At 36.2% G+C, this 21976-nt stretch overlaps 1 protein-coding gene across 1 annotated transcript; it reads right to left on the bottom strand.

Moving 5' to 3' along the window:
• Nucleotides 1-725: 725 nt before the first annotated feature.
• LOC134248480 (dynein axonemal heavy chain 6-like) lies at nucleotides 726-6442 on the bottom strand. Its single transcript, XM_062730873.1, has 3 exons — nucleotides 6286-6442; nucleotides 1939-2176; nucleotides 726-1058 (listed from the first exon to the last, which is right to left on the bottom strand). The coding sequence occupies exons 1-3, from the start codon at nucleotides 6354-6356 to the stop codon at nucleotides 726-728; spliced, it is 642 nt and encodes a 213-aa protein (XP_062586857.1). The 5' UTR covers nucleotides 6357-6442.
• Between the last annotated feature and the right edge of the window lie 15534 nt (nucleotides 6443-21976).

The following is a 21976-nucleotide window of genomic DNA, read 5'->3' as shown; positions in this document are numbered from 1 at the left end:
TTTCAGCTTTCCTGGCCCAGTGGTTCTTGAGAAGAAGATTTTTAAAGATTTGTTCTATATATTTCTATGGAAAACTTGGATTCCCTATTGTGGCCCCGCCCTACCCGCGGGGGTCATGATTTTAACAATTTAATATCTACACTACCCAAGGATGCTTCCACATAAGTTTCAGCTTTCCTGGCCCAGTGGTTCTTGAGAAGAAGATTTTAAAGATTTGTTCTATATATTTCTATGGAAAACTTGGATTCCCTATTGTGGCCCCGCCCTACCCCCGGGGGTCATGATTTTAACAATTTAATATCTACACCATCCAAGGATGCTTCCACATAAGTTTCAGCTTTCCTGGCCCAGTGGTTCTTGAGAAGAAGATTTTTTAATGACCCCACCCTATTTTTGTCTTTTATTGAATATCTCCCCTTGCAAGGGGACTTGGCCCTTCATTTTAACAATTTAAACTCCCCTTTGCCCAAGGATGCTTTGTACCAAGTGTGGTTAAAATTGGCCCATTGGTTCTTGAGAAGAAGTCGAAAATGTGAAAAGTTTACAGATGGACAGACAGACAGACGGACGGACGACGGACAAAATGTGATCAGAAAAGCTCACTTGAGCCTTCGGCTCAGGTGAGCTAAAAATCAAATTGTATTTGAAAAAAAAATGAAAAAAATTTAGTACGATTTATAAATTAACAAGTTATTTATCATATAGATCTGTAAGTTTTGAGCATTCTAGTAAATACCATAACATCTAGTGGTTACCTGCTCTTGAGGGTCAATCATCAGCGGCCAGCGACGCCCCCTAGTGACGAGAATGGCGTTCTCCGTAGACAGCTGATCTTTGGGAAGTCCGTCAGAATTCCACTGCCGAATCTCGAACGGATCAGCTAAAACGGACACGATGGTCATTCCCGGGGTGACGGGGATTTCTAGTTCTATGCAGCGATTGGTCCATTGTTCCACGAGTTCATGTCGGTAGTTACTGGTGAAGGCTCCATAGTAAGCCACACAGGCTGTGGACACAAATACATCTCCCACCACATTACCTATCTGCTTGTTGAAGTCCTGAAAACCCAAGATATTTTACATATTTTATTCATAAATTATTTTATTTTTTTGAATTTTATTTATAAAATTTTTATTTCAAAATATCATCAAAACTTGTAAGTCATCACATGCACAAGTCCAGGGATCGACACTAACTTTAAGACCATAGTTGTCAGCAGGGCTAGCCACTTCTATTTTGTACTAGCCCTGTTCATGTATTAGTTGTCCAGCAGTCGAAGGCTGATGGCTGAGTTGCGAAGCGACGAGGGGGGTAGGTGCGGGAGGGGGTCTCCCCCTCCTGCTGGTGGGGGTACGGGGGGTCTCCCCGGGAAATTTTGAAAATAGAGATGCCAAATCCTGCATTCTGGCTGTATTTTGGGTAAAAATTATATGTCACTTTATGATTGTACCTAAGACATTTTTCTATTAATAAAGTCAACATTTACCTTATAACAATTTATGGTATTTCGAATCACCTTAAAAGTTTTCATACTGACTTACAAAAATAATAATTATGTTGATAAAACATGTTTGAAAATAGATTTAACAATTATCTAGTACATTGTGCGTAACTGATAATTATTTCTGTTGCTCTGAGTATGAGTATTTGGTAAAAATCTTAGTAGTCCTGCAGGGCAAGTTTAAAGGCATGTTTGGTAGCCCGACCTCAATATTCAGTTGTCCCGGGCCAGCGGGCTACCGTTAGTGTCGAACCCTGCAAGTCTGATATTTTTTTTTTAAATATCATGAAAATATGAGATTATTTTTATTTTATTCAGCTTTGTGCCTCATCTAATTCTGTCACCGAAACAGAAACAAAGTAAATTCCTATTTGGTCATATACCATGCTTTCTACAAACCATTTGAGTATTCAAACTAGAAAAACAAAATCACTCACCTTGACTGTTTCGGCCCAGCGGACCTGTTCGTCACCCAGGGCGGTTGTCAGTTTAGCGGCACGTTTGAGTCGTGCGGCGGTCGTGGCGATATTCCTCTCCAGCTTCTGTTTCTCTCTGACGCTGTTGTCGTACGTGGCCTGGAGTTCGGCGATCTTGGCCTCGACTTCAGCCAGTTGGTCCTGTTTCTCCTTCAACATCTTCATCACCCCATCTAACTCCTTCTGGGCCTCTGCCAACCTGTCAATCAAAAGGGGGCGGGGTTAAGGTTTAGCTTAATAAATCCATGTATAATCATACACAATTTTAATGAATAAATTTGATCAGATATGATTCATCTTTTTCATCAGAGTCAGTTAAGATTGAAGTGCTGACAATTTTTTTTTATTGAATAAATCTTTATTTATATGTGTTTATTAAACCTTTTCTCAATAAAATTTCTTTAATTTACAAGAAACAATTGAAAATGATTTTCAGATGTATGCTACATATATCTCTATATGTAAGTAATGAAAAATATCTACAAACACAAGGTCCTTTTGTCTGACTCTAGTAATATGTATTATAGTTAAATCATTATTAGGAAATAATTATAAACTGATATTTGGTAAATCAGAGGTTAACATACTTAAGGAGAGTGAGGTCATGATTAGTAAGAACTAAAATATACAACATGAGACCAATATGAAAGAAGTTAAAGCGACCCATACGGAAAAAAAGGGCAAACAAACTACGTACTATAACAAATTACTAACAAACCACTATGGTTTGAAAGTAGTTTAATAGTATAGCAATTCACATGCAAATGAGCTAACAATCTATACTCTAACAAACTACTATCAAACCATTCTTAACAAACTACTATCAAACCACTCTAACAAACTACTATCAAACCACTCTAACAAACTACAGTTAATTCTCGACAAACCGCCACCTTTTGTAATTTAGAAATCATGGCGGTATAACGAATTTGGCGATGAATTGAATTTCCCATCTTTTAGAAAACAAGAAGTAGAGTTACCGTTCTTAGAAATACCATTTAGCGTTTCTATTTTTAATATTACATACACATGTATATAAAAACATATTTCTGATTGAAAGTACTTCAAGTAATTTTTTTTAATGTACAATTTCGCTAAAACAAAATGTGCAGTTATGAAATAAATACAAATACATGTGTATGCATGTAAATCTGCACGTCTGATATTGAAAAAAAAAACATGCTGGGTGGATCGTCGTGATATATTGCCGATAGTATGTAAAATTCATTCTTGAATAAATTCATTGTTTATGGCATCATTGTTAATGAAACGTTCACATTTTATACCGTATTTTTTCAGCAAACTTTGCATTGTTGAATGTAGAGATCATCAAAATAATATATCTTTATCGGCGTACTTTAACAACGACCGCTTTCGTGGCAAAGCTTTGACTAAATGAATTTTATTAAACAGAAAACAAAATTATAATTATAACAGTTCATGTTAAAATTATTGTGTATTTAGTCCTTGTTTAATAACTTAATTGCATTTACCTTGCCTGCCTTTGCATGCTTTACAACAGGGATAGCGTCAACCAATTAGCCGCGCTTCACTGACCACATGCACCTGTGGCGGTATATCGAGATAATTGACACTTAAAAATGGACGTTTGTTGTGAAAACAGGGTGGCGGATGGCGGTATGCGAATTTGGCGTTATAAAGAGAATTTTATATAGCAGGAAAAACGTTCTTGGGAAATCATGGCGGTATTGCGAAAATGGCGATGAATCAAATGGCGATAATTCGAGAACTGACTGTACTATCAAACCATTCTAACAAACTACTATCAAACCACTCTAACAAACTACTAACAAATCACTAGTAACAAATCCATCAGCAAAACACTATATAGATTTGAATTTTCCTTTACAAGTCCACAAGTCTTTGAAAACACCTAAAACAGTCACATTTTGAAATATTCAAGAAGTCTTGTTTCAGAGTATTTTACATTCCAGGATTGACAAGTTGAGCCAATTTTGCAAGTGCAACATTCCAACATATATGCATATGTTCCCGTTTGTTTAGGAGATGCAATTCCCAGTCAGTGTCCATGTACTTATCACATATTCTCCTTCATGTTGTGTACATCTTCATAGTACTTTCACCAAAAAATGTTCTTCAAGCTGACATTTAAATATTCCCTGCTTCATCTGGCATGGAAAATGCTGCAGTATTTCCTTTTTTCTGGCCTAGTTTATTGCAACTTTGAAAGACATCTTTTTTTGTCTTATTTTCAAGTATACTTCCCATAATCCAATGCATAAATGATCTAAACTATAGCTAGTATAGGAATTATGGGTCAATCTGAAAATAAATAAAAACCCAAAGCTCATGAGTAAAAAGCATATACACACAATTGCATCCACATTCACAGAAGGTTAATTACTGTAGTCGTAAGTCCAGCCTTAATTATTTTAGGTAAAAAGGAACTTCATGACATGCGCATTAAATACCTCTTCTGTATCCAGATCCATCTTTTAATAATGTTAATTTCTGCTTTTTCCATTCAGGGATCTTACAGAATGATACTAACAATTTGAATGTCCCTTCACCAGTTCCTTTGTTTCTGACCTGCTTGGTGGTTTGAAAATTGGTGCAAATAGCTAACACCGGATGTAAAGGTTAAACTGTTCTTAGAAACTTCAGCAATTCTAGATAATTCAACCCTAAACATGTCTGTTAAGTAATTTCCCATGTGGTTAGATGCAAATGCTATACTAATAAAACACTTTTGCAAGATATCAAGTCTAACAAACTATAAAGAAATCACAATCAGCATGCAGAAATGAAAGACTAACAAACCACTTTACTTATTTTTAGAAACTGTAGCTTTGTTAGCTTAAAAAATGTGTCACAGGAAAAGATATAGTACAAAATTCAAACGATTGTTTAGGAAAAGGAAAATTTATTATTATGGAAATGGAAAGTGAATTCGACATGATAATTTATATTGTCCTGAATAGGAAAATAAATTGTGAAGTGCAGAGAAAAGCTAGCTTATGTACAGGAAATGAGTATAATTAAAAGACAGATAATTTTAAAGTAGAGGAAGAATTATAGTATTCACCTCTATCTAGAATATGACTAGCTAAAGAAACTGTTCCCGATTCTAAGTTTCAGTCTCTACACTAACTCTATAGATACATCTCTACTCTATCTATAGATCTCTATATGTGCGTTCTCTAGTCTTACTTCTCTTTTTTGGGTTGGACAAGTCGATAAACTTGTGCATACGTATCCATAGCCAGGACCCACATACACATTGATTTACAGGCCTGTAAATAATTTACAGCAATATGTGAATATATAAATATGTAAAACGCAAGAACCCTGAACCTTGATTGCAAAAGCTGTGTATTAAAGCGGCATCTGCATATCGCTCCCTTCGAAACCCTGAAATAGCTTGATATAGTATTTATGTCAGTTAAACTCTAATTGCTAAATCAACTTCCTTCAGACCAGCTGTTTGAATTTAGCAATTAGTTTTCACTCCTATCAGTTAGATTACAAACGGTTAAAATCTTATCATCAAAACAAACAAAAACAAAGTTTTCACTTAAGAAAAATGAGCAATTTGGTACAAAGTAATACTGTATCAAAATTTTCTCAAATATTTTTAAAAAACATTTTTTGAGAATTTGGTGCAATTGAATCAGAGAAAAGTACATATACCTAATCAAATATGGAGTTAATGCAGTTTAATTGGGTGAAAAAATCCATTGAAACAATACTAAAACAGGAGCAGAATATACATAGGCCTCTGAAAGCATCAGAGATGGGATCATGTGCCATGGAGGAGTCAGCATCCCCTTAAGATACTTAATACTCAGAGTTGCTCATTTTGCAGTGAAAACAAAAATTAACAAACAAGTTAGTAACAAACTCAGTTTTCATGGGACAAACATAATAGATAGCATTGCAATTAAATAATTCCCCCAATCTCTTAAAACTTATGTTTTACCTTGCATATGAAGCATTATGACCTAAGGCCTTTCTTTTGCAAAATTCAGTGTCACAAAATTTTTTGCTAGACTTTTGGATTCACACACAAACATGTTTCAAACAACGTATTTGATTTATTTGTTTTTAAGGGAGAAAGTGGGGGGTGCAAATTTTCATTAAATATCCCATGAAAACTTTAGAGACTTGCAGTGTACAGCATGCAAAACTCATGTGAAACACATCAACATAACATATGTACATCACAAACAGTTTATATATAACACGGTAAATATGGTAGTGTTTGGGGCATTGCAGCAGACTTCACAACTCGTAACGCAGCGGATCACAATATTGTACCAGACTTACTTAGCACGTTTAGGTTCCACTGTCCGGAATACATGGGAGTATGAGTCCATGGCAAGGACCCACATACACATGGACTTACAGGCCTAGAGGGGAAGGGTGGAGAGAGAAAAAAAGGTTAATATTGGATAGATAAAATAGAACTCTTTGTTCAAATGAAATTACAAATTTTATCAGAAACCATTATTATAATACATGTATAGTTGAGACACATTAATCCAGATACTTGTGTTTCTTAGAAAATTATTCAGTTTAATCACCAGCATCCACGATACTGAAATATGCTTGGTTATTTCAAAGAAATTTTGGTTGGAAGGTGAAATATTTGGATTAATGTTGCTCCACAATATACTGATAATAAATCTAATAGCTAGATAAAGTACATGATTAGGTCTATATTATTGACAATTCATCAAAAATCAAATTACTGAGCATATCGGCTAGGAAAAAGCACAAATCAGATCAGAACTGAAAGGTTCACTGTAGGGTGGGGGGGGGGGGGGGGGGCTTGAAGAGATTGCCTTCATATTACTACAGCATATGACTTTGCTGTTCTTGATAAAAAGATTTTTTAAAAACATTTTCTTCCTATATATAACTTCATAATAATTTGAATTTGATTCCCCATTGTTTCCCTCCGTACCCTAAAGGGCCATGATTTGAATAAATTTAAAGCTTCAATACATGAGGATGCTTAAATGTCAATATATTTAATTCTTCACTACCCGAAAATGCTTCCATATAAATACTAGTATTACTAATAATGGCTTTGCTATTCTTGAGAAGATTTTTTTTAATATATATTTTAATGTAAAACTTGGATCCCCCATTGTGGCCCACCCTATCCCCGGGGGTTATGATTTGAACAAACTAGAATCTACACTACCTGAGGATGATTCCACATAAATATCACTAATCATGGCTTTAAAGTACTTGAGAAGACGATTTTAAATATTTCCTTATCTAGTCCTGTGTAGAACTTTGATCAGCCATTTTGCCCCCCCCCCCTAATCCCCAGGGGTCATGATTTGAACAAACTTGAATCTACACTACCTGAGGATGATTTCACATAAGTTTCATCTTTCCTGGCCCAGTGGTTCTTGAGAAGAAGATTTTTAAAGATTTTTCCTATATATTCCTAGGTAAAACTTTGATCGGCCATTGTGGCTCCACCCTACCCCAGGGGTCATGATTTGAACAAACTTGAATGTACACTACCTGAGGATGATTTCACATGAGTTTCATCTTTCCTGGCCCTGTGGTTCTTGAGATAAAGATTTTTAAAGATTTTTTCTATGAATTCCTATGTAAAACTTTTAAAGGCCATTATAATGGCCCCATCCTACCCCTGGGGGTCATGATTTGAACAAACTTGAATGTACTATCTTAGGATGATTCCACATGAGTTTCATCTTTTTTGGCACCATGGTTCTTGAGAAGAAGATTTTTAAAGATTTTCCCTATATACTCCTATGTAAAACTTTGATCGGCCATTGTGGCCCCACCCTACCCCTCGGGGTCAAAATTTGAACAAACTTGAATCTACACTACATGAGGATGATTTCACATGAGTTTCATCTTTCATGGCCCTGTGGTTCTTGAGAAGAAGATTTTTAAAGATTTTCCCTATATACTCCTATGCAAAACTTTGATCGGCCATTGTGGCCCCACCCTACCCCTGGGGGTCATGATTTGAACAAACTTGAATCTACACTACCTGAGGATGATTCCAGATGAGTTTCATCTTTCCCGGCCCAGTGGTTCTTGAGAAGAACATTTTTGAAAAATGCCATTAATTTTTCACTAATTCATAATTATCTCCCCTTTGAAAAGGGCTTGGCCCTTCATTTGAACAAACTTGAATCCCCTTCACCTAATGATACTTTGTGGCAAGTTTGGTTGAAATTGGCCCAGTGGTTCTTGAGAAGAAGATGAAAATGTGAAAAGTTTACGCCGACGATAATGCCGACGACGCCGACGACAGACGACGGACAAATTTTGATCAGAAAAGCTCACTTGAGCCTTCGGCTCAGGTGAGCTAAAAAGGAAGTTGTAAGACTGTGAAGGGGGGGGGCATTGATGATATGTACATGCATTTCAAATGTATAAAATTTGTATTTAAAATATGTTTTGTGAACTATCTTACATGTAATAATTAAAAATGTTAATATATTCTTTATTATTTAGCTCATTAAAATTATTTGAATTAAAAATCTTGTTTTTCTTACCTGTGTGATGAACACAACTAAGGTTTCAGAGGTAATTGCTAGAAATACAGGTATACGGGTGTCAAAACTGTCGGTTGGTGACAAGACTGCATGCCGCATTGTTTATCCGCCATTATTGATCTTTTCAAAGGGAGACAACTCTTGAAATCAGAGAAATTTTAGTGAAAATGAGAGTTACCTGTTTCTCTTTAGGTCTCACACAAGGAAATAATTTCACTATATATTATTATAAAGCTTGAATTAAATTATTTAATTTATTAGACTCTCAGCAGAAAATTCATGAAAGAGAAAATAAAGATTAATGCTTAAACAACCAGAAGTCTCTGTCGAGACTGAAGCTCTACTGGTTTGTACTTATAGCAAAGGAAGAGAAAAGTACTTAAGCAGTTGGAAATTGAAACTTTTCAACAGCAATAAATAGAATAATGATCCTTGATTAAGTCTCTATATGTTCTTAGTGCAGTCTACTTGCATGCCACATTTATATTATAATCAGACTAAAATTGTATTTGGAGTAGCATTTTGAAAGAATTTCACAGAAATTTCTATTTTTAGTAACCACGGCAACACCGTTCATCAAAATCAAAAACCGATATAAAGAATTTTGTATCTTAGTGTAGTCTACTTGTGTGCCAAGTTATATTGAAATCAGACTAAAACTGTAGGAGGAGTAGCATTTTGAAAGAATTTCACAGAAATTTCTATTTTTAGTAACCACGGCAACACCGTTCATCGACATCAAAAACCGATATACAGAATTGTGTATCTTAGTGTAGTCTACTTGTGTGCCAAGTTATATTGAAATCAGACTAAAACTGTAGGAGGAGTAGCATTTTGAAAGAATTTCACAGAAATTTCTATTTTTAGTAACCACGGCAACACCGTTCATGGAAATCATAAACCGATATACAGAATTATGTATCTTAGTGTAGTCTACTTGTGTGCCAAGTTATATTGAAATCAGACCAAAACTGTAGGAGGAGTAGCATTTTGAAAGAATTTCACAGAAATTTCTATTTTTAGTAACCACGGCAACACCGTTCATCGAAATCAAAAACCGATATACAAAATTATGTATCTTAGTGTAGTCTACTTGTGTGCCAAGTTATACTGAAAATAGGCCAAAACTGTAGGAGGAGTAGCATTTTGAAAAATTGTTTACAGACGGACGGACGCCGGACGGACGCCGGACACATTACTATCGCATAAGCTCTTCTGGTCTCTGACCAGTAGAGCTAAAAATTGTTTACAGACGGACAGACAGACAGACAGACAGACGGACGGACGCATTACTATCGCATAAGCTCTTCTGGTCTCTGACCAGTAGAGCTAAAAATTTGAGATCAGAAAAAATATGCCTTATGCGGCTTTTAAGAAAGAAAATCAACAGTAAACTTAATTACCTTACCCCGAAATGCACGTGGGCTTCACATGTTGACAAACAGCCTACACACCATCCAGGAAGTTGCATCATGCACACCTGAAAAAAGTCAGTTCCTTTTAATTCAGTGGGATAATTCTGCTAAAGAAATGATATTCCTAGTACATGAGTCCAATTTTAATACTGTAGGCATAAAACAAATTGCCAAAAATGAAAAAAGAAAAAAAAAAATTTCTCTATATATATGGAACTTCAATTGACTAAGTTCATTTTGATTGGCTATTTCCTTGCATAAGACCTTTAAGGAATGAAAAATTGGAGATAACTCTTCCTAACAGTTTATTGAATTTTAGGCTTAATTTCTGTACAAATTCATTTTTAGCATATTAATTTCAGAACTTTATAAACCAGAAGTCTCTGTCGAGACTGAAGCTCTACTGGTTTGTACTTAGAGCAAAAGAAGAGAAAAGTACTTAGGCAGTTGGGAATTGAAACTTTTCAACAGCAATTAATAGAAAAATGATCCTTGATTAAGTCTCTTTATGTTTTAGTGTAGTCTACTTGCATGCCACATTACATTATAATCAGACTAAAACTGTATTTGGAGTAGCATTTTGAGAGTATTAAACAGAAATTTCTATTTTTAGTAACCACAGCAACACCGTTCATTGAAGTGAAAAACTATACAAAGAATTATGTACCTTAGTGTAGTCTACTTGTGTGCCAAGTTATATTGAAATCAGACCAAAACTGTAGGAGGTGTAGCATTTGGAAATAATTTCACAGAAATTTCTATTTTTAGTAACCACAGCAACACCGTTCATCCAAATCAAAAACCGATATATAAAATTTTGTATCTTAGTGTAGTCTACTTGTGTGCCAAGTTATATTGAAATCAGACCAAAACTGTAGGAGGTGTAGCATTTGGAAATAATTTCACAGAAATTTCTATTTTTAGTAACCACAGCAACACCGTTAATCGAAATCAAAAACCGATATATAAAATTTTGTATCTTAGTGTAGTCTACTTGTGTGCCAAGTTATATTGAAATCAGACCAAAACTGTAGGAGGAGTAGCATTTTGAAAGAATTTCACAGAAATTTCTATTTTTAGTAACCACAGCAACACCGTTCATCAAAATCAAAAACCGATACACAGAATTATGTATCTTAGTGTAGTCTACTTGTGTGCCAAGTTATATTGAAATCAGACCAAAACTGTAGGAGGAGTAGCATTTTGAAAGAATTTCACAGAAATTTCTATTTTTAGTAACCACGGCATCACTGTTCATGGAAATCAAAAACCGATATACAGAATTATGTATCTTAGTGTAGTCTACTTGTGTGCCAAGTTATACTGAAATCAGACCAAAACTGTAGAAGTAGCATTTTGAAAGAATTTCACAGAAATTTCTATTTTTAGTAACCACGGCATCACTGTTCATTGAAATCAAAAACCGATACACAGAATTATGTATCTTAGTGTAGTCTACTTGTGTGCCAAGTTATATTAAAATCAGACCAAAACTGTAGGAGGAGTAGCATTTAGAAAAATTGTTTACAGACGGACAGACAGACAGACAGACAGACGGACGGACGACGGACGCATTACTATCGCATAAGCTCTTCTGGTCTCTGACCAGTAGAGCTAAAAATTAAATGAGTGAATTATTGAGAAAAAAAAAATTTGATTGAAATGAAAGCTGAAATATTGTAGTTTTTGACTATCTGCAAAAAAAATTCTACTCTAATTAATGAGCTCTAATTAGCTAAGAAGCAGGAAGTTAACTGATTTTTAAGAAATTAATTAGCAAAAAAGTGAAAATCTTAATTCTAAAACAAAGTCAAAGACTGGAAAAAATGGTGTCAAAAGAGATTTCAATAATGTACCTTGGAACTTTGATAACAGTTATATATAATCACTGATTAATGGCTGTTGATTTCCGGGTTCTTCAGCAGTATGTGTGTGTGTGTGTGTGGGGGGGGGGGGGGGGGGATGAGGCTTTTCCATCAGTCATTAAAGAATGGAGTTTCTCTTAGAAAAATAGGCAGCTCTAAAATATTAATAAACGACACAAAAAGTTTACAATATTTAAAATGTGCACCACATACAATAGCATATTCTTAGAAAAAGTCTACAAGTATACAGTAAAATAATTATCATGCCAAAAAAAGGACCAAAATGGTTGCATCAACATCAGCTAGTACAAAAAAGGAAGTATTCCTCACAACAAAGGTCAGAAGAAAATAGGGATCATCTGCCCAGTCTAATTTCTAGTTCCCATAAGAAGACTAAGTAAAGAAGAGTCACAGAACATTGTATGGCAACAGAAAAATGGAATGTTTGCAGTTATAGATGCCAAGAGCTGAAGCAGTGAGATGAAGTTTTTACGACCCGTGCCAAGTGAAGTCCAGCCAGTAGACACCTACATGGAATCTGTGTCAGATGACCCACATTCAAAATTATTCAAAGTACTTCACCAAGAAAAGACTGCTAAATTGTGGAACAATGCATTTAAAGAACACTCACACATTAGTTTCCAGACTGGGGAGGAAAAACAAGGCCTGGCATTAATCCTTTCCATCCGATGTAAGAAAAGCCACTCATGATACCAGTCATCGAGAAATTTAGCTTTATGAAGAGGTGAGAAGATCTGGCAGGGGACGAAGAGCTGCACAGATGAATGTGGCCATGGCTGTCGGTCACCTGGGTACCAGTCTTACAACAGAGGGTACCAGCATCAGCCACAAACATGCAACAGACCTGCAACAAAGTGGGGAAAATTATAGCCAATGTAAATAAAAACAGTATAAAGAAAATTCGGCAGAACATTCAAGAACATTCAAGAACTTAATGACAAATGTGGACTTCCGGATATCCCCATCAAAATTGTCGGAAGGAGATGCTTTGTAAATCAATGCCACATTCAGTGCCATTGAAAAAAAACCCATTCCAAGCTGCCACTCAAGTGACGTATACTGTAAGTGAAAATGTAACTCAGAGGAAGAATGTACGTGGTAGCAGTTTTCTGTGGGAATACACTGTGTAAGAAAGGCGCACACCTACGAAGCAAAGGAAAGGAAGTTACCTGCCCGGGACACGAAGACTGCACTGCAACCATTCCTCCAGAGACCACCATTGGAGACGAGAAGAGATGGGCCACTAATTGTGTTGGTGAGTTACAAAGTGATGACTAAGTCATATCCCATTTCACCAGTGATGAAGAGAGTGCCCCTGTATCGGGTGCATCTGAAAAACAAGGACATCAACAGTCAGGGCTCGACATTAACTTTTTTTCCTACTTGTCCATTCGGACAAGTGACCAAGATATTTATTTGTCCGAACTTCAACTTTACTTGTCCGAAAATTTTTCAATGAATGTCTTGTTATGTCAACTTAAAACAATTAAAAAATTAAATGTGCTTGATTTATAAGTGTTGTTATTGATAAATAAGACAAAACACATATACAAAATTTTATCTAGATTTCCTGTCTTGACAACAGCATAAATGTTCGCAAGTGAATCTGTAAAATCAATGAAATATATTTTAAACTCACAAACGTCATAAGATCAACGCCATGCAATAGTATGGCTGCAATTAATGAACATCGATCCCGATTAAGTGTGAACTTACATAGCGATTCATATCAGGATCGAAATTCAGGTTTATGTACTGCTTCCGTTTTTATTTGATAAATTTTACAAAAGTTGTTTTTTATGATAATTATTATTTGAAGACTTCTTTACATAGAAAAATCACTTGTCCAATCGGACAAGTGCCCAGCAATATTCACTTGTCCGAATTTTTTTTTCATTGGTACCGGACAAGCGGACAAGCGTTAATGTCGAGCCCTGACAGTGATTGAAAACCTTAAGGACTTGCGTCATATCTTTGACACTCAAAGAAAATAGGCTGCTAAGGCACCATTCAGCATGCATTCACATGATTCTGGGAAGAACCAATGCCATTAGAAGAGAATCCATGCAGAGAAGATTTGTCTTGGACCTGAAGCTTTGATGCAGGACAGAGTATAAGAATTGCTACAAACATTACTCCGGAGACTTACCTTTGATAAAGCAGGCTTTGTCTACTGCTGTTGGTTCCATCATAAGCTGCTACCAGGGACAGTGTGGAAAGTCCTGTCAACTTAATTTCTTTTTCTTTCTTTTTCTGTTGTGGACTGAAAAGCATTATTAGTAGAAATCTTCAGTGTTGCCTAGTGACTTTAAATTAAACATGACAGAAAATACAAATGTTTGTTAAAAGACTTTATAAATTTGACTTTAGGACAAAGTAATCTTGATAGAATCAAATACCATACTTGTACACAAAAAATCAGAATCTGTAAATAGGGCATATTTAAAATCAAATCCAAAATGTATTACAAGTAGTAGAAATTTTGAAAGTAGAATACATTAAGAAAACGTGCACTCACCGAATAGGGGTGACATGGAAACTCAACACTGGAACTTTGTAAGCTGTTTGGGCACCTGTTGTAAAAGGAAGTAGAGTGGTCCATCAACTAAAACAACAACAAATTAGATAAAATTAATTACTTTAAAATAAAAACAAAACGTGTTATTAAAATAAAAATTTCAAAGAAAATTCTACAGAATCTGATCTAAAAGACATCAACTGTACGATAAAAAATCTAAAGACACTTACAGTAAATCATTAACTGATCCAAAATTAAAAAGGAAGTTGTAAAACTGTGCAGGGGGGAGGGGCATTGCTAATATGTACATGCATGCATTTAAAATGTATAAAATTTGTTTTGTATTTAAAATATATTTTGTGAATTGGCTTACATGTAATAACTGTTTCTATGGTTCATTTGATTCACTGATTCTTTTCAACTGTGTAAATAGGGAAAATGTGGACATGTGAATAAATTGTATAATTATTGTATGTGTAAAATTTTCTTACACGAGAGTCTGTACATGAAAAATGTTATATGTTTTATTATTAAGCTCATTAAAATTATTTCAAATAAAAATCTTGTTTTTCTTACCTGTATGATGTACACAACAAAGGTTACAGAGGTGATTGGTAGGAATACGGGTATTACGGGTGTCAGAACTCTTCCTTGATGGCCAGACTGCATGCCGCATTGTTTATCCACCATAACTGAACTTTTCAATGGGAAATAGCTCCTGAAATTGTAGTGAAAATGAGAGTTACCTGTCCCTCTTTAGGTCTCACACAAGGAAATAATTTTTTTGTCCCCCGCTTGAAAAGTGGGGGATATTAATTTGGGTTTGTCCGTCCGTCCGTGCGTCTGTCCGTCCGTCCGTCCGTCTTTCTGTCTGTCTGTAATGCTTTCGTTTCCACACGATATCTCGAGAACCCTTTGAGCTTTTGCAATGAAATTTAGCATAGCAACTCCCTATGGACTAAAGAAGACCCCTATTGATTTTGAGGTCAAAAGGTCATAGGTCAAGGTCATAAATAAGCAAATTCTGTCTGTTAAAACACTTTCGTTTCCACACGATATCTCTAGAACCATTTGAGCTATTGCAATGAAATTTTACATAACAACTCCCTGTGGCCTAAAGAAGACCCCTATTGATTTTGAGGTCAAAAGGTCAAAGTTCAAGGTCGTAAATTTATACATTCTGTCTGTGTGTAACACTATCATTTCCGGGCGATATTTCAAGAAGATTTTGAGCTTATGCAATGTAATTTTATACCAAAACTCCCTAGGACGTCTCTCGCCCCTCTCAAAGTGCCCCGCCCCGTTTGTTTTATTAGTATTTATAGTATTACATGTCGCTATTTTTAGCGCGGGGGCATGAGGAGAGTTATTGCGTATAAAACAGGTTCTCGGCGGACTTTATGTTCTTATTACATCTATTATAACTGTTTAATAAAGGCTAAATAAATCAAACACCATGGATTGTGTAAAATTTTGAGAATACCGAACATGAAAACATGAATATATACATGTATGTGACTTCAGTTCTGCATATACTTCACACCGTTTAAAGCGACTCCGTGGTCTAGTGGTTATGTCTCTCGCTTAAAATGTGAGAGGTCCAGGGATCGAATCTCGGACGAACCTTTCTTTTTTTTTTTTTAAATACTTTTTTTTTTTTTTACTAAATGATAGTATTCAGCATGTGAAATGAAAAATTTATGAGGTTATAAAATCATCGTTACAGTGTGATAAATATTCCATATAAAAAAATCTTCTATACACATAATAAAGAATAAGCAATCAAATCTTTATATGCATATTGACATACATGTATTTTATTTCCTTCAGTATACATGTATACATTTAATAATTCTACAAATTCAGTCAGGGGGAGCCGACTTTTTCCTTAAGCGGGGGACACGAATTCTCTGAATTAGCTTGTTCTACTATATATCTTGAATTAAATTTTTTAATTAATTAGCTCAGCAGAAAATTCATGAAAGAGAAAATAAAGATTGATGCTTAAACAACCAGAAGTCTCTGATGAGACTGCAGCTCTACTGGTCTGTACGTATAACAAAAAAAGTTGCACTTAGATTTGAAACTTTGCAACAGACAGTAATAAAAAGAATAATGTATCTTAGTGTAGTCTACTAATGTGTGCCAAATTATATGGAAATCATACAAAAACTGTGGGAGGAATAGCATTTAAAAGGAATTGCACAAAAATTTCTATTTTTAGTAAGAATGGCAAAATCGTTCGTCGAAACCAAAAACCGATAAACTAAATTGTATGTATCTTAGTGTTGACTACTAGTGAGCTAATTATATTGAAATAGACTAAAACTGTAGGAGTAGCGTTTTAAAGGAATTGCACAAAAATTTCTATTTTTAGTAACCATCGCATCACTGCCAAAGCTGATGCATTAAATTATGTATCTTAGTGTTGTCTTCTTGTGAGCCAAGTTATATTGAAATCAGACCAAACTGTAGGAGGAGTAGTGTTTTAAAGGAATTTCACAAAATTTTTATTTTTAGTAACTATGGCAACACCATTCATCGAAATCAAAAACCGATGCACTAAATTATGCATCTTAGTGTAGTCTACTTGTGTGTAAAATTATATTGAAGTCAGACCAAAATTGTAAGAGGAATAGCATTTTGAAAAACTGACCAATAGAGCTACATACGCATAGAAACGAAAGCATTACAGAAAATCAGAACAACAGGCACCTGAAGTGTCGATGAATAGCCCCTTCCCCTTTTTTATATATAGTTTAAACAAGAGGCCCATGGGCCACATCGCTCACCTGAGAAGCTTTGACCATTCTGTTCTTTACTAGATTTCCCCCTTGTAATAGATAATTCATCCCCACCCTACCCCACTGATCATAATTTAGACATTTTGACATCTACACTACCCCAGGATCCTTCCATGTGCACATAAAATTCAGCTTTTCTGGCCCAGAGGTTCCTGAGAAGAAGATTTTCAAAGATTTTTCCTATATATTTCTATTTAAAACTTTGATTCCCCATTGTGGCCCCACCCTTCCCCCGGGAGTCATGATTTGAACAATTTAAAATCTACACTACCCCAGGATGCTTCCACATAGTGTCAGCTTTTCTGACCCAGTGGTTCTTGAGAAGAAGATTTTTTAATGACCCCACCCTATTTTTGTCTTTTCTTGATTATCTCCCCTTGTGAGGGGACATGGTCCTTCATTTTTACAATTTAAAATCCCATTTACCCAAGAATGCTTTGCATCAAGTTTGGTCAAAATTGGCCCAGTGGTTCTTGAGAAGAAGTAGAAAATGTGAAAAGTTTACAGGCGGACAGACAGACAGCTAGACGGACGGACGACAGACAAAATGTGATCAGAAAAGCTCACTTGAGCCTTCGGCTCAGGTGAGCGAAAAACATATAAGAGTACATGTGTTATATCTAAAAAATATATTATTTCCCGGGCATAAAACACTGTGATCTATATGTCGTTCTATGCACGCAGATTGTAATTTTTCTCACGTTTAAAAAATGACCTTATAGGGTATAATAACATGTTTACATGTATTATATCGTATATAAGGCCATTCTTTAAACATGAACAAAGCATAGAACTACATATAGATGTGTTTGACGGGGAAATTTTATATTTTTGAGAGTAGATAAAAATAAAATATAGATAAAAGTCCTTCATAACAGCTACATGTACCTGTCAATATACAAGCTTTCTGTTGAACACAATTAGATTATCTTAATCTTATAGAGTGGTTGAAAGCTAGTATATGTATCTCAGAATCCCCTTTAACATGAAATACAGAATTTGACCAGGCATTCATAGTTAAGCTATTTCAATATAAGCATGTGCATGCCACAACTGCTCTACACTAAAATAAATAATTATGCTGTCCAATATTGAACCATGGTTTAAAGAGGCTGGGTGCTTGTGGCCATTTTTAGACTTAATTTTGATCTCCTTTAGAGGAAGAGCTCCATATAAAGATATAATAAAATGATCAAATTTTAAAATTAGAATTTATGAAATTTTTCTTTGCCAAATGAAATTCAATGATAGCTTAAGATATCATAGCCCAAAATATGTTATGTCTGGTCGTTCATAAAAAAAAATAATTTGTTGACCACCTATAGCCTCCTTAAATTCTCTCTCAGGTAGTGATCGGAACTTCATGGATCCATTAATTCCACAAGAAAACAGATTATGTTCTGGCCCAATGGCTACCTGTGTTACACCTGAGGTGGAACCAATGTTCTTAAAAAATGTACTTTTACTGTGTTAATTCTCCTGGGAAGTTGACAACCAGCTGATGATCACATCCAAAACCCAGACCTGAAAAATATATATAAGTCATAAATCTTGTGTACATACAATAGTTCTTCCAGTGTATTTCTCTTTTATAACCCTGTTGCAGAGAAAAAAGCAATACAGCAGACCAGGGCCCATGAGACACTAGCCAGATGCTCCATCATTCCACCCATCTGATCACTTTATATTGAACCTTCCTGATTGCTGTAATCCCCCTGCTTTAAAGGATGTGTCAATCAAACCCGCCAAAAAATTTGAAACTTTTAAACGAAATAACATTTTTAATTAATTTTTGTGTAAAATGCTATTATAATATATAAGTCGTAATATGATAGAGAAAATATTGACTTCAAATCTGTGTCCAAGTACTTTTAAAGTTCTCATATATACATGTACCTGACCCACCCTCCCCCAAAGAAACCAACCCAAACTCTTCTCTGCCAGGTTATTCACTTGACACTAATCTAGTGTGTGTGTGTGTGTGTGTGTGTGTGTGTGTGTGTGTGTGTGTGTGTGTGTGTGTGTGTGTGTGTGTGTGTGTGTGTGTGTGTGTGTGTGTGTGTGTGTGTGTGTGTGTGTGTGTGTGTGTGTGTGTGTGTGTGTGTGTGTGTGTGTGTGTGTGTGTGTGTGTGTGTGTGTGTGTGTGTGTGTGTGTGTGTGTGTGTGTGTGTGTGTGTGTGTGTGTGTGTGTGTGTGTGTGTGTGTGTGTGTGTGTGTGTGTGTGTGTGTGTGTGTGTGTGTGTGTGTGTGTGTGTGTGTGTGTGTGTGTGTGTGTGTGTGTGTGTGTGTGTGTGTGTGTGTGTGTGTGTGTGTGTGTGTGTGTGTGTGTGTGTGTGTGTGTGTGTGTGTGTGTGTGTGTGTGTGTGTGTGTGTGTGTGTGTGTGTGTGTGTGTGTGTGTGTGTGTGTGTGTGTGTGTGTGTGTGTGTGTGTGTGTGTGTGTGTGTGTGTGTGTGTGTGTGTGTGTGTGTGTGTGTGTGTGTGTGTGTGTGTGTGTGTGTGTGTGTGTGTGTGTGTGTGTGTGTGTGTGTGTGTGTGTGTGTGTGTGTGTGGTGTGTGTGTGTGTGTGTGTGTGTGTGTGTGTGTGTGTGTGTGTGTGTGTGTGTGTGTGTGTGTGTGTGTGTGTGTGTGTGTGTGTGTGTGTGTGTGTGTGTGTGTGTGTGTGTGTGTGTGTGTGTGTGTGTGTGTGTGTGTGTGTGTGTGTGTGTGTGTGTGTGTGTGTGTGTGTGTGTGTGTGTGTGTGTGTGTGTGTGTGTGTGTGTGTGTGTGTGTGTGTGTGTGTGTGTGTGTGTGTGTGTGTGTGTGTGTGTGTGTGTGTGTGTGTGTGTGTGTGTGTGTGTGTGTGTGTGTGTGTGTGTGTGTGTGTGTGTGTGTGTGTGTGTGTGTGTGTGTGTGTGTGTGTGTGTGTGTGTGTGTGTGTGTGTGTGTGTGTGTGTGTGTGTGTGTGTGTGTGTGTGTGTGTGTGTGTGCACTTAGAACATCATCAAATGTGTGTTCTCTTGTTTAAAATAAAGTTTAATGAGAAAATTCTTTAGTCTCTGATCAAAAGGTTTGGGAGTCAGCCAGGTTCAATTGCCAGTGGCAGGATGCCTTGATGAAGCACTTTACTAGTAATTTCCAGGGGACCTTTTTTAAAATCTTTGTCTGGTGCTTGTACTTTTCTGTATTCTCTTTCATTACTGACCTAAACATATCTCCCTCAGCAGACCCGGTGACAAAGTACTCCTCTTCTGGATCCAAGGCTAGACATCTGATTGGTACATCGTGTGCTTGGAAGGTGTGTCCAAGCTGTCGCTGACGGATGTCAAAAATACAGACATCCCCTTTTCGTCCTCCAGATAATTAAAAGCTGGTGCATATACAATCGCTGGTCAGCTGTGTTCATGACAGATGAATGCTGTTGTTACAGAAAGCAGTTAATTCATTCATGACAAAAATCCTATACATTTCACTTTTACTTTTAACATATAAAAAAAAAACCAGAAGTCTCTGTCAAGACTGTAGCTCTCCTGGTCTGTACTTATAATAAAGGAAAAGAAAAGTAGCATGCAATTGGGACTTAAAACTTTACAAAAGCAACCAATTCACGCTTCCACATTGTCACGGGTGACGCAGTTGCTATCTCCACACAGCCAATCAGATTCGCGGAAAAGTTGTCTGCCATTAACTCCGACAAAACACAGCTGTTGGATGCTGCGAGATGACATCGTTAAACGTAACGTATCTGCTGTATTGCAGAAAATTGTGAAGTCTCATGAACAGGTCAAATGTAATTATGATACCAGGTATCCGGAAAGAATTTACAAGGTGAGATTTATTCATTTATTAGTCCAAAACACGAAAAAGTAAGTGTTTATGTGCATAAACAGCTGATCAAGTCATGTTATGTGTAAGACCGAAAACGACTGTCCTTTAAAACAATAAGTCTTTCAGGTATATTTATGTCAAAGTTAGTGATAATGTGACAATGTAGGGGTAAAATAAAGCGAACAATATATGGATTATGCAATATAAGTTCACGTACAATAATATCGTGATCTACAAACTTTGAACTTAGGCAGTACTCGGACTAGACCTAAACAGGTCTAAAGTGGACTCGGTGAACTGAATATAGGTTCTCGAAAGAGTTAATGCTGCAAAAATATATTCTGAATTATCTTTAAAATGCTTGTGATTGTATCTGTACTGTTTTAGTGTATAGCTTTTTGAATCTTATTTGTAGCATTTGAGGGTCATGACATACTGACTGTATAAGCATGATAGGCACCAGTGTCAGTAATCAAGAAAGGCAGACTACTTTTAAAGTATCAAGATGAGTGGTAAGTTTACTGATTTAGAAAAGTATATGTTAAGCGGAAAAAAACTTATATAACGTTTTAAATCCTGTATACATTATTCAAGAAGATATCAATGTAAAGTGCTTAATTATGAAAACTCAGGCGCGGATCCAGAAATTTTTTCCAGGGGGGGTCCACCCCAGTCAGAAAAAAGAATCCAATCCCAGAAATTTCTTGACAAGCAAAAAAATATAAAAAATTAAAAAAATTAAAAAAAACCTAAACTCGTCAAAAAGCTATTTCGGGGGGGGGGGGGGGGGGGGGGGGGGGGGGGTAGTGGTGACTTCTATTGCCTCAAATCTTTCACTTTTCATACCCATTTCACAAATATTCATGTTCACCAGGGAGGGTCAGCGTTTTCCAGGGGGGGTCCATTGTAACTTTTTTCTTGTTTTAGTATATACATTTTTTAACCTGGTAAATTCCAAGGGGGGTCCTGACCCCCCCGACCCCCCCCCTCTAGATCCGCGCATGAAACTTGTCTGAGGATTCAGTAAAATGAAACATG

Source organism: Saccostrea cucullata, unplaced genomic scaffold (assembly GCF_032062105.1).
Source record: "Saccostrea cucullata isolate Sc308-1 unplaced genomic scaffold, CSIRO_AGI_Scuc_v1 ctg4757, whole genome shotgun sequence".
In the NCBI taxonomy this organism is placed as follows: Eukaryota; Metazoa; Mollusca; class Bivalvia; order Ostreida; family Ostreidae; genus Saccostrea; species Saccostrea cuccullata.
Note: the sequence above shows the minus strand (reverse complement) of the source record. Positions and strands in the feature narration are given on the sequence as shown.

Excerpts from the sequence above, each read along its gene's own strand:
- LOC134248480 (XM_062730873.1), bottom strand. The coding sequence starts at position 6,356 with ATGTGTATGTGGGTCCTTGCCATGGACTCATACTCCCATGTATTCCGG. Across the intron at positions 2,177-6,285 it reads GTGGAACCTAAACGTGCTAA|GTTGGCAGAGGCCCAGAAGG; the intron begins GTAAGTCTGGTA and ends TTTGATTGACAG. Across the intron at positions 1,059-1,938 it reads GCTGGGCCGAAACAGTCAAG|GACTTCAACAAGCAGATAGG; the intron begins GTGAGTGATTTT and ends TTGGGTTTTCAG.